The sequence below is a fragment of the Cryptotermes secundus genome, unplaced genomic scaffold (genome assembly GCF_002891405.2).
Source record: "Cryptotermes secundus unplaced genomic scaffold, Csec_1.0 scaffold666, whole genome shotgun sequence".
Classification (NCBI taxonomy): Eukaryota; Metazoa; Arthropoda; class Insecta; order Blattodea; family Kalotermitidae; genus Cryptotermes; species Cryptotermes secundus.
This window is the reverse complement of record NW_019731229.1, coordinates 276,102-288,537: the sequence shown is the minus strand read 5'-3', so window position 1 is coordinate 288,537 and position 12,436 is coordinate 276,102. Positions and strand designations below refer to the sequence as shown.

At 40.3% G+C, this 12,436-nt stretch overlaps 1 protein-coding gene across 5 annotated transcripts in view; it reads left to right on the top strand.

Moving 5' to 3' along the window:
- The first annotated feature begins 4,817 nt into the window (after positions 1-4,817).
- LOC111866587 (DNA repair and recombination protein RAD54-like) overlaps positions 4,818-12,436 on the top strand; it is a 31,499-nt gene continuing 23,880 nt past the window's right edge. For 4 of the 5 annotated variants that reach the window (XM_023855678.2, XM_023855675.2, XM_033752335.1 and 1 more), the window contains exons 1-6: positions 5,043-5,503; positions 7,612-7,779; positions 9,227-9,423; positions 10,882-10,951; positions 11,264-11,458; positions 12,142-12,360. In XM_023855678.2, coding sequence (XP_023711446.1) covers positions 5,495-5,503; positions 7,612-7,779; positions 9,227-9,423; positions 10,882-10,951; positions 11,264-11,458; positions 12,142-12,360 — 858 coding nt within the window. In that variant the 5' untranslated portion in view covers positions 5,043-5,494. Of the gene's footprint in view, positions 4,988-5,042; positions 5,504-7,611; positions 7,780-9,226; positions 9,424-10,881; positions 10,952-11,263; positions 11,459-12,141; positions 12,361-12,436 lie in introns of those variants that run through there. The other variant, XM_023855676.2, reaches the window with a different exon arrangement.

Below are 12,436 nucleotides of genomic sequence, written 5' to 3'. Positions count from 1 at the left end.
CTTGAGGTCAATAGCACTAGGAAGTTGCGGTAGACAAGAAGAACCAGTTGGTTGGGGACAGGCTACTGACGTCAATGACATGATTACAGGGGACAGGCTACTGACGTCAATGACATGACGAAGAACTGGTGTGCTTTGTTAGATTTCTCTTGAGGGAAGAGATGAGAGGCTTCCATGACTTGTTGAGACTGAACCCTGTTTCTTTGTTCATGTTGTTTGGACGGAGCTCGATCTCTACGGCCTCCATGATTATGCAATCTAGGTAACGGCTCTTACTGGTGATTATGGCGGTTTTGTGAAACTGGATACAGTGGTCTAGCTTGATGCTGTGTTCAGCTATGGCTGACTTGTCCGGATGTTCTAATCGTAAATGCCGTTGATGTTCTTTCAACCTCGTGTCCACAGAACGGCCCGTCTGCCCGATGTAGACCTTGCCGCACTCACATGGAATTCTGTAAATTCCCGGTGTCCTCAGTCCCAGGTGATCCTTGACAGGCCGGAGGAAATTAGATATTTTCTTTGGGGGCAGGCCAACTGATTTGATGTTGTGTCGGGACAGCACTCTGCTGATCCTCTTGAATATAGTCCTGACAAAGGGCAATAAGGCGACAGTTTCTCTGCGGTCATCATGTTGATTGTTGTGGGGATGGCGGTTGAGGGCCCTGTGGACCTGCCGGTCGTTACAGCCATTGCGTCTGAAGATGTTCTTCAGGAACTCCAACTCCGCACGCAGACTCCCTTGATCGCACAGAGCTCTGGCCCTGTGTACCAGTGTGGTTACTGGAAGGGTGATGATGGGACTTGGCATTGAGATAGAGGTTGGTGTGTGTGGGTTTGCGGTATACTGCATGGCCTAGAGAGCCGTCGGGTCTCCTGTAAATATCTATGTCTAGGAAGGGGAGGTGGCCTTCACTTTCGGTTTCCATGGTGAACTGAATGCATGGGTTGATACTGTTTAAGTGGTTCAGGAAACCCTTCACGCTGTCAGGTCCGTGGGGCCAGATGACGAAGGTGTCGTCCACATATCGAAACCAGCCAAATCCAGCACCCTCTCCTCGAAGTCCTTCATGTAGAAGTTGGCGATGACCGGAGATAGTGGAGAGCCCATGGCTACACCATCAGTCTGTTCGTAGAACTGGCCATCGAAGCTGAAGTAGGATGTGGTTAGGACATGGCGAAAGAGTCTCAAAACATCTTCGGCGAAGTTTCCTCCTAGTAGATCCATAGTGTCCTTGATTGGCACTTTGGTGAAAAGCGATACCACATCGAAGCTAACCATCATATCATAAGGGTTTAATTGGAGGGATTTTATGGTGTTCACCTGCTATGAAGATGGAGGCGATACGTTCCTCCGAAACGTCGGCCAAAACGAAGAATACACGGCGCCTAAACCCAGAAGACTACTTTCTTCATAGTCATCGCCGTGAAAACCTCAAAACTTACATCTAGCTGTCAAGTTGATAAATTGAAGTCTTCAGAACTGAATGTTATTTGTGTTCCATGTGCTGTGTTCAAATTAGTGACATTTTAATCTATAAAGATGATTATTGGAATATCTCCAGTAGAGCAAAACTGCATTGAATATGGTACATTGTATAAAATACATTGTGTGATTTAGAAACATGTCGATGCCACATTGCCTGAGCTGCTGACAGTGTCATGAAAAACCATAAATAAAATAACACACTTGTTCATAATGTAGATACAGATATTTCAAGAGTAAATATATGTTCTTTATAGATGGTATTGACTGAATTTACTAGACTGAACTTTGGACTGATTAATTCCAACGATGCGTTTTATGTCCAGTGATGTAGGGTAGGGGACCATGAATATTGTGACATACACCCATTGCTAGGCAACTGGCATGATAAATACCTTCCAGTGGAAACTGATTCTGGGTAAACAGCTTGTTGTTAGGTAAAGTGTACAGCAATACGCAGCAACAGTAGACGAACATTACTAGGCAATGGACGTGTTATCTGTGGAGTATAAGAGTGAGTGACTGTGGCTCCAGTCAGAATGGAGTGAGTCTTAGGCAGTCATTCATTGTGATTATGAGTGATTGTACTGTACAAAGAGTGATCAATAAATCCAAAACGCTGTTATTAGTCATACCCCATAAAATGCATGACAGTATTATGTATGTGGGCAAGTGAGGCCTTCGTTTATTTGGTTTCTCTTGATTACAAAGGATTTAATGAAACTCATGATCATGAATGCATGGAGGACAATAGAAACAGATTGTTGATTGGAAGTAATTTAAACTGAACCTTAGAATAAGAAAAATGTTACTGAACTATAAATATAAATTGTACTGTATTCCCACATATTTGAAAATCCATTGTTGGATAGTAACAAAGCATTATTTTATAGTAATTTCTAAGGGTTTCTCTTTAGTGAATCTTAATTAATACATTAAAGCAGGAGAGAATAGTATATATCCAACATATCTATATCTTATTTATGACACACAACAGGATGCACACTATTAAGAGTATATTATCTGATTTCATTCACTGAAAAGGTTAAGTACTGTGATAAATGGAGTAAGCTGAGGTATGCTAAACTTTCAGCAGAGTAAGTCGGTGTGCCAAATACAGTGGAACCTCGCTTAACGAGCATAATTTGTTCCAGAATCTTACTCATAATGCGAAACACTCGTTAAGCGAAACAAGTTTTCCCATATAAATTAATGTAAAATATGACAATGTGTTCCATGCCGGAAAAAATACTCAAAAAATTTTATGTATAACGTTTATTCAAAGAAAATTATATATACATTGTTAAGGAGCGTGAATCATCTTCGTCTTTTCTTCTATGCGTAATGAACCAACGTGGAATGCGAATTCACAATTAAAAACCTGTTGCGGCAGGTAACCCTGAGAATCTACAAGCATCTTGAAGTCACCGATGAAGTTCTCTGCTGCCTTTGTGTCGGAGCTTGCTGCTTCACCGTGCCTTACAACGCTGTGGATGCCGGTTCATCTCTTAAACTTCTCGAACCACCCATGGCTTCCCTTAAATGCTTCTTTAGCCGTTGATGATCCTGGCGTCTTCTTAACGAGGTCGGCAAAAATCACTTTCGCCTTCTCACAAATGATGTTCTCATTAGTAGTGTCGCCTTGCAATTGCTTTTTGTTTATCCATATGAGGAGCAACCTTTCAACATCGTCGAGAATACGTAACTGTTGCGTAGATATTCTTGTCACTCCCTTTGAAGCATCTATCTCCTTAATCTTGTCCTTGTTCTTGAGCATAGTGCAAATCGTTGATGTAGACCGATTGTATGTGCGTGCTAGAACAGCCACGCTCACACCTCGTTCTTGCTTTTCAATGAATTTACGTTTCATTTCTACAGTTATTTTTATTCTCTTATGGCTATCATTTTGCGGCTTTTTCTTCGGGGACATTTTTGCAAGGGTTATTAAACTTTGCACAAAAAAAAATTACAAATAATATGTCTGAACAAAAGTTTGGAAAAATGTGTGCTCACAAGCGACACTAATATGCTAGCGGAACGAGTGCTAAACACAGACTGATGTAGCAAGCGCACAATCCGGGACTTCCCCTCTCGTCACTCGTTTTGCGAAACGTCGCTCGTTAAGCGAGTCATCCGTTTATAATTTGATATGCTCGGTAAGCGAGGTTCCACAGTGGTGAGAGAGAGCTAGAGGGAGGCAGTGTTTAATTCTTACTCGTGGTCTTAAGAAATCCGAAGTCCAACAAAAGCTGAAAAACAACTGAATCTTATTCTGAGGCAGCTGAAAAAAGTTGATTTCCTCATTCACTGCTAGGGTTCAGAAGTCAAATTTAAGTCTCTGTATGTCTTCTTTCCAGGAATATCTATATGTATACATGTGTGAATCCATATAAGAGGCATACTTCAATAGTACAAGGTTTGTTAATGTATCGCCTGCTGATGGCTCCATGAGCCGAAACATGTTGCGACATTGTATGACCAATAAACGTATTTACGCAGTCTACAGTCACCTGCTCACGCTGGTTCTCGCTCGCGAATTTTTCTACTCTGAAGATGAAGGCGATGCGTTCCCGAAACGTCTGTTCACACAAAAACTACACGGCGCCACATCCCAGGAGACGGCTTTCTTCAACTCTTAGGCCTGGTCTCACATAACAGACTAAGGGCCCCCATACACACACACAGTTTGGCCTCCAGTTCGGCCTGCACAGTTGAAGACTTAAAGGCAAAACTGACGTGTGGTGCGGCCGGCCGGCCAATCGTTTGGACTGTTGGCCTGTGGGAAACCCGTCAGTTCTGCCGGCAGGACCGTAGCAAGTGACGTGTGTGACAACATTATAGGCTGGAAGACCGTGATTGTGGCATGAAGCCTGCCGCTTTATCTGCGCGTGTATGGGGAGGAAAAGGAGGTGGTAAACTGTCACAGTTTTGTCTGTAAGGTCGATCGGGAGGCCAAACTGTGTGTATGGGTGGCCTAAGACTTGCAGATATCATCGTTTTTTTTTTTGTTTGTGAACTTACCAGTACTCTACGAACATGCGCCTTTTCATCATTGACAACACTTATCATTCATTCATTTTACGTTACCACCTCAATTCCTGTAAGGAGTGATTACACATCAAATGCACCACTTCTCCCAACTCGGCGCTTTTGGCACACTCTTTGCGCTAATCCGGCTTAATACATTTAAACGTTCTAACCCTTGAAACAAGTTACGCGTGAGAATTCGGTGTTTACAGAATCGATCTTTACTATATTCCGTGACATAGTTGGCGGCGAAATGGTATTAGTAATCTGTGGCAATGGACCATTCGATTTATTTTCAACTTTTGGCGGTATCCGTAGAATCCGTAGCGTTCCGTAGCATACCTTGTGGTTATCACACATGGCAGTCAAAATTAACGATACACCTTTTGGAGAAGCCAAAGACAAACACCATCCTGAGTTACTGTTAGTGTATTTATTTATAAGTGTTAGTAATGTATCAAAAGTAGCAGTGCTATGGTAAGTGTGCATTCGTACTATATAGATTATGAAATATCACGCCAAATGTGATTGTATTTACAGTGTTTTTGTAGAATACTCGGTTATTCCGTCGGATTAGTTTACTAGAAGGTCTGATGCAGCTCGCTGACATCTTATTTTGGTGTATAATACCTACATGTAAGATGGAACTCGTGTAATTGTCTTTCGCCGAATATTGTTTTTCACACCCAAACATTTGATCCGCTTTTCTGAGACAGTGATGTCAGTGTAGATAATCGATTTGGGAAGTAATTCGTACTTTTATGTTTCGTCTTATCTTGTCCTTCAGACTGGTAAATACGGAAAATGAAATGAGAAACCGTTTTTTCCAGTCAGTTGCTTTACTCACACAAATATATCTCAACCGAATTGAAGACAAAAACACCAAGGAATAAGTTTATATTAAGTTATATGAATGTGAGCCTTTACAGCATGCACCCACACAGTCACCAATTGTAAACATTCTCAATTCGTATTTTATTTATTATGCCCAAGGTAGGTATGCTGTAATTTAAAATTACATCAAACGCAACTGAAATAACTAGAGTCAGTCTAACCTTACACCGAATTTGAAGTTTCTAGCAAAATACAAACATATGTCTAATGAATAGGAGGAAATATTTGTTTAAACACTGCTACTAGAACAGTAAGCATATGTAGTACTTCAAAGCATATTTTAAGCAAAATAGAACTGGCTGCAGATATAATACAAACATGGTGTCCATTATATATTATAATTAAATTCAGAACTGTTTGGAATAGCTCAAGTAGTATAGTAATTGGCTACAGGCTGGACGACAGGGGGGTTGGCGTTCGAGTCCCGTAGGGTCTAGAATTTTCTCTCTCCATGTCGTCCAGACCAGGTCTGGGGTCCACCTAATCTCCTATACAGTGGGTACTGGGGGCTCTTTCCTGGGGGATAAAGGGGCAGGGGCAGGGGCATGAAGCTGCCTACTCCCCCGTACGCCTTCATGGTGTCGCTGTCGCTGTTCACAAGTAATTTAAGTCCACTAAGGAAATATCAGCATTAGGATTTTGATAATTAATAAAAAATTCTGTAACTTCATAAAGGCAAGTACTAGTATGGATGTAACTTTACATTATGACAACAAGTTGTGTGTTCTTTGCTTTACATCTAACAACAGACATAGTTGTTGTATTTTAACCTTCAAGAGTTTTGCTTCTACAGGGTGTTTTTTTAGTAAACTTGACATGTTTGCAGCCCTGTGCTTTACGGGGATCAGAGCACTGCTTGCTGTGGAGGGCATGCGAATATTGCCGATGACTCAGCATGCTAATAATATTTGGAATGAAGTGAAGTTCTTACTTTTGTTCACAGATCACAGGAGGTGTTGAAAATGCTGTCCCTCCACTTGTAAATATCTTTTGCAATTAATTGTTTCATTAAAAAACAAATGTACAACAATCCTTCTTGCACTTACAGCACACCAGAGACAAACTTTCACTGGATGGGTTCAGCAATTGTGTTGCCGTTCTTGCACTAGACTTTGACACTCCAGTCTCTTGAGCTAGATGTTTCAGTGATTTTCTAAGTGTATGTTCAAGTCTGGCCCATTTGTCAACTAACTTCTCATCAGTAAGCACTCGTTGCTTATGTTTTTTCTTAGAGTTTTGTTTTTCTAAGTTCATTCACCAAATTGTGAATTGTTTGTCTGCTGGGAATTCTTTCATCATGAAATTTGTACCAAAAATTTTGCCAACACTTTTCAGCAGATGCTTGGACCACCTCTGTGGTCTAGTGGTCAGAGTTCCTGGCTACAGATCCAGAGGTCTGGGTTCGATTCCCGGCACTATCAGATTTTCTGAGAAGTAGTGGTTCTGGGACGGGGTCCACTCAGCCTTGTAAGGATAAGTGAGGAGCTATTTCAAGGAAATAGCGGCTGAAATTAATGGCTGTGGGGATTTGTTGCACTGACCATGCGGCACCCTCTATCTGCAAAAGTTGTCACTAACTTCGCTGACAAGCAGCTGTTGCTCGGTTGGTATAGTTCGCTTGCAGACTAAATTCACGGAGTTTGTTTTTTGTTTTCCAGCAGATCCATATGTCACGTAGGTGTCATACAGAAATACACGTTGCTCTATAATAGCAAACCATATCATACCACGCTGCTGACTAACTGTTAACTGGGAACAAATGGCTCATGGCGTTGATAACTGCTACCTACTGCTGACAAATCAAACCGTTCTTGCATGAACATAATACCATGTAGAAATCTACAAGTTAATTATTTTCCTTCATTCCAAATGTTATCGGCCATCAAGCGTGCTGAGTCATCAGCAAAACTTGCATGTTTCCCACAGCACGCAGTGCTCCAGTCGCCGTGAAGCGCGGAGCTATGAATTCGCCAACCTGTTTAAAATCCTCCCTGTACTTTGACATTTGTGTTTTGTGACAGGTTAGGTGAAGTTGATATTTCATTAATTTAATTTAATTTGCATTGTTTATTTTTCGTCTAGGAAGATTAAGTGACTCTCAGACCCTGTATGAATTTGACAATATATATGTGGGTACCTGCCTGTGAGGCTAAATGCACAGCCATTGTATTGTAAAGTTATTTATATGTAAGTGGTGTTATTCACAGAGGCGCAGTCTTGCTCCAAGTCAGGTTGCAAAACGTGGCAGTGAAGACAGGCCACTTACTCCTAAGAGACTGAACAAAAGATGCTGCCAGGAACCATCCCGTAAACCCCTTGTGCAGTTGCCTGCTCTTCAGCAACAACCCCGAACTCCAGAGATTGTTTCAGAGCATGTGAGTAGCAACTTGCATAATTTTTATTGGACTGCATCCTGTTTATGACTTTTATAGGATATATAACAACTGTCTCACAAACATACAATAAAAATAGTTTTTATTTTCTTTTTTCTTTTTCACAGCATGTTTCGACTGCATGCAGTCTTCATCAGGCAAATGCAAACACCTTTAGCTAAAATGTATATATGAATGTATAAGGGGTGGGCCTTCTCGGCCTTTGCACCACGACCTACAGTGGTCTATTGTTCTTGAAAACGTATATATACTGTGTTGTTTAAAAAATATAAAAGTAGGTNTTATATATATATTATAAATATATATATTTAGGTAAAATAATGGGAACCAGAACTTTCAAGACATTAGTTCAGTGCAAATTAATCAAAAGATATAAATGTGAAGATATGTTTATTAATTACAAATGCATGAGGATAGAATAATAATTATGAAGGAATGATTTTAATTACAATAGGTGGTATGCTTGTCCTTCTTTGTACATGTACGTAGGTCATATTGAAAGTCATGAGCAACAATTTTTTGTAAAGTAACATGCTTTATTATTGACAAACCAAATACACCACCTCAATCTGCAGACCTTTCTTTATTTTTCCACATAATTGCCACTGCTTTGTACACATTTCTCCCAGCGTTCTGGGAGTTTGAAAATTCCCCTTCTGTAAAATTCTGTTCCAGCCATCCGAAGACACTGATGCACTGCTTTCTGAATTCAACGTACTTGTGGAACTGTGTGCATGGGTGCGAGCAGTGTTTGAAGATGGGTGAAACGTTTTAAAGATGGGAACACCAGCAGCAAAGATGAGCCTCGGAGCGGTCGGTTCAAACAGCCTCAACTGAACGCAACAAGGAAAGAGTGGATGAGATCATTGAAGATGACAGGCGTGTGACCGTGGACACAATAGCCCGAAAACTTCGAATAGGGCACAGTGCAGTACAGGAGATGATTGGAAGCTTGGGCTATAGGAAAGTTTGTGTTCGTTGGGTCCCGCTGTTGTTGACCGAAGACCACAAAGGTCACATTGGAAGCAATTGCAAAGATGGAGTGGGAAATTCTTCCACACCCCTCCTATAGCTCTGATCTGGCACCATCCGACTACCATCTTTTCAGATTTGTGAATGATCAGCTGCGTGGACAATGTTTTGAGACAAGGGAGGCAATTCAGAAAGCAGTGTGTCAGTGTCTTCGGATGGCTGGAACAGAATTTTACAGAAGGGAAATTTTCAAACTCCCAGAATGCTGGGAGAAATGTGTACAAAAAAGTGGCGATTATGTGGAGAAATAAAGAAAGCTTGGTAGATTGAGGTGGTGTATTTGGTTTGTCAATAATAAAGCATGTTACTTTACAAAAAATTGTTGGTCATGACTTTTAGTACGACCCTCATACAACAGTGGTACATTCCTAGAAGTCTAATAAAGCTTGCATTGCAGGAAGCTCTCATCAGGAAGTTGTTATCTAAGCCTTTCAAAGTGCCAATACCAAACTACCAGGGTATACTTGGTGGGCGCTTTCTGGGTATTGGAAGAAACAGATGTCGATGTGCTCTGCATGACCCCAGTGAGCCAGGTGCACTCATATTGTATGAACCACCAGAATTCACTGCTCATGACAAGCTGAAAATGGATCTGTAAGTGGTTTGTGTTTTCTTGGTCTTCTTCACTGTAGTGTCAATGATTTTGATGAGAGGGTTATTTAATGATTACATGAACTACAAATGTTATTACTGAATTTGTATTTGAAACACAAATATGTTTCAGTATACATGGCTTTGCTAGAACATGCATGCTCATGAAGAATGCCGTCTTCTGGGATGTGGTGCCATTTAGATCCTATGTGAACCGAGTTTTGTAGGAACGTACTGCCTCCATCTTCAGGGTAGAAAAATCCGTGAGCAAGGAACCAGTGAGTCTGCAACCACCTGCTCAAGCTGGTTCCTCACTTGCAGATTTTTCTACCCTGAAGATGGATGCAATACATTCCTCCGAAATGTCGATTCACAAAGGATCTACATGGCACCACATCCCAGAAGACAACATTCTTCATAGTCACAGCCATAAAATCCTCAAATCTTACATGCATGCTCATGTTCGAATTGTTCTAGACAGGTTTGCAGGTCATGGTGTTTCCTAGCTGTCAGTGCGCAGCAGTTGAATTAAGATAGTCTGATGTCCTTTTGTTAACTATTGTGTTTTCTTGACTTACACTCCAAATGCTTTAATTTATATAATGTGATGAATTTTAAAGTAGTGTTACAAGCAAAAGATTGGTAGGGATTTACAAAGAGCAGCAAATAATTTGTTCGCTGTATAACATAATTTCTGAATTGAAACTGTACACTACTTGACACAAGGAGAAATAATTTCTGACCGTCCATTGTAATATCTGTAAAGTAATTAGCTGTGCAGCACTGAATATGTATCTGCAATAACTGAACATATGCCAGTCAGATATACAGAATCATGAAGGATGCAGTTGGAAAATAAGTGTAGTCTGGTGGAATACACCTTTCCATTCTTGTTTCTTAGATCATGCAGCAACACTAAGGCTGGGGCCACACGAGCGCACAAAGTACGTCCATTGCAATGAACGTACTTTATGACGGATGTTGCTGAGGACACCACACAGTTGCAGAGTGCGGTGCGTAGTTTTTTGTCTGCAGTGAAGCCAGAATTACGTTTAGCATTTGTCTCTCTTGTTTATTTCTACAACGGATATCACGATGTTCGTTACAACGGACGCATTTTGTGCTCTCGTGTGGCCCCAGCCTAAGTCAACTGCCGAGATAAAAAATGATAATGAATGAGATGTGGGAGAAAGTGGTTGTTGCAGCCTGTTTTAGGGATACTGTTCCTTCATAACTGTAGAGGTACTGAATACAGTCACAAAATTAATTAAGGATAATCAGTCCCAAATTGAGATGTGAATCAGTTATCTGTAATTATTACCCCATGACATTCTGTTATGTAGGTATTATCTGCATCCATTAAAATGTTCTTCCTTAGGTGGAAGATTCATGAATGCTTTCTTATGATACAGTTTCATGAGTTGGAGAATAAACCCTTATGAAGTGTCTTTGTATTTACAGTGATAAGCAGCCAGTACATGTTGTGGTAGATCCATCACTATCAAATGTCCTACGTCCCCATCAGAGGGAGGTGAGTGCTCTTAGAGTGAGTTTAATTGTAAACATAGACTGCATTAGAACTTTTGTCATTGTACATTAATCGTCTTGTCACCAATGTTGGCAGGAAATACCTAGAGATGTATAACCTTGTTGTAACATGTTAAAGAAAATAGAACTTAAAGGAATAAGTATTTTTTTAACTGTTATAACATACTTTGTGAAGCTGATGAAAAGAAAAGAAAATTGTGTTTGACAGGAAATGTGAAAATGAATATGATGTTTGAAATTTCTTTCTGCTTCATAATTCTGTGTGGGTTAATTTGACTGTTGTGGTCATCCACAGGGTGTGAAGTTCATGTATGAATGTGTGACTGGTCAGCGCATACCAGGAAGCTATGGGTGCATCATGGCAGATGAGATGGGACTGGGGAAAACACTTCAGTGTATTACATTGATGTGGACACTATTGAAGCAAGGGTCTGACTGCAAACCAACAATTGATAAAGCAATTGTAGTGGCTCCTAGCTCACTAGTAAAGGTTGGTAATAATACATCCATGAACTTTGGATGAACAAGATTTCCTGCCACGAGCTGTGTCATCAGGAGTAATGTATTTTCTTAGAATATATTGGAATATATATAGATTTTGTAATGGCTGTGTCAAAGCTCCAATGTTGTCTATTATTCAAGATTAAAGGACACTTTATAGTATAGACTATGGGAAAAGTAAAAAGCATGTTATCCTGTATTTAAGCATCCCAGTGCATGGCTATATCTAAAACTGTTTATGTACTGCACAGTCAAGCATACCATTTGACAATTATATCGTTTTAAATCATGAAGCATGCAGTTGCATATGTGACGAATGGACAGTATTAGTGCAGTGTAGTAGTTTTATCATAGTAAGACACCTGAAGATGGCCATTTAGGGCCGAATCATGTTGTGTCGAAAGTGAAAGTGTAAGAAAGAAGGAACAATTTGTTGCATTGTTGACAGACTATGTTAGTACAGAAACAGTTTTAGATAAAGCATGATCTTTTAAATTGTTCTGAGTTGGAAGTGTGTCAGATGTGTATCTACTCAAAATTTGCTACAATTCATCAAACATGTTCACATGGATCTATAAGGGTAGATATTGTGTCATTTAAAGGAAGTTGTATTGGCCCATGTCTTGAGAAACTCTTATAATTTATACTGAATGACAGTTTATATTGTTGCAGAACTGGTACAATGAAATTAACAAGTGGCTGTGTGGACGAGTGAATGTTTTGGTTATTGACTCATCCTCCAAAGATAAAATTGACAGAGACCTGGAAGGATTTATGCAGACATACTCACGCAGGCCTGTAAACCCAATTCTGGTTATCTCATACGAGACCTTCAGACTGCATGCTTCTGTCCTTCATAAGAGTGAAGTTGGACTGGTGTTATGCGATGAGGTAAGTGACATACATTTAAAATCTTACTGTTATTAAACGTGCAGACTGCTGCATAGGAAACAGTGTTGCTCTTATG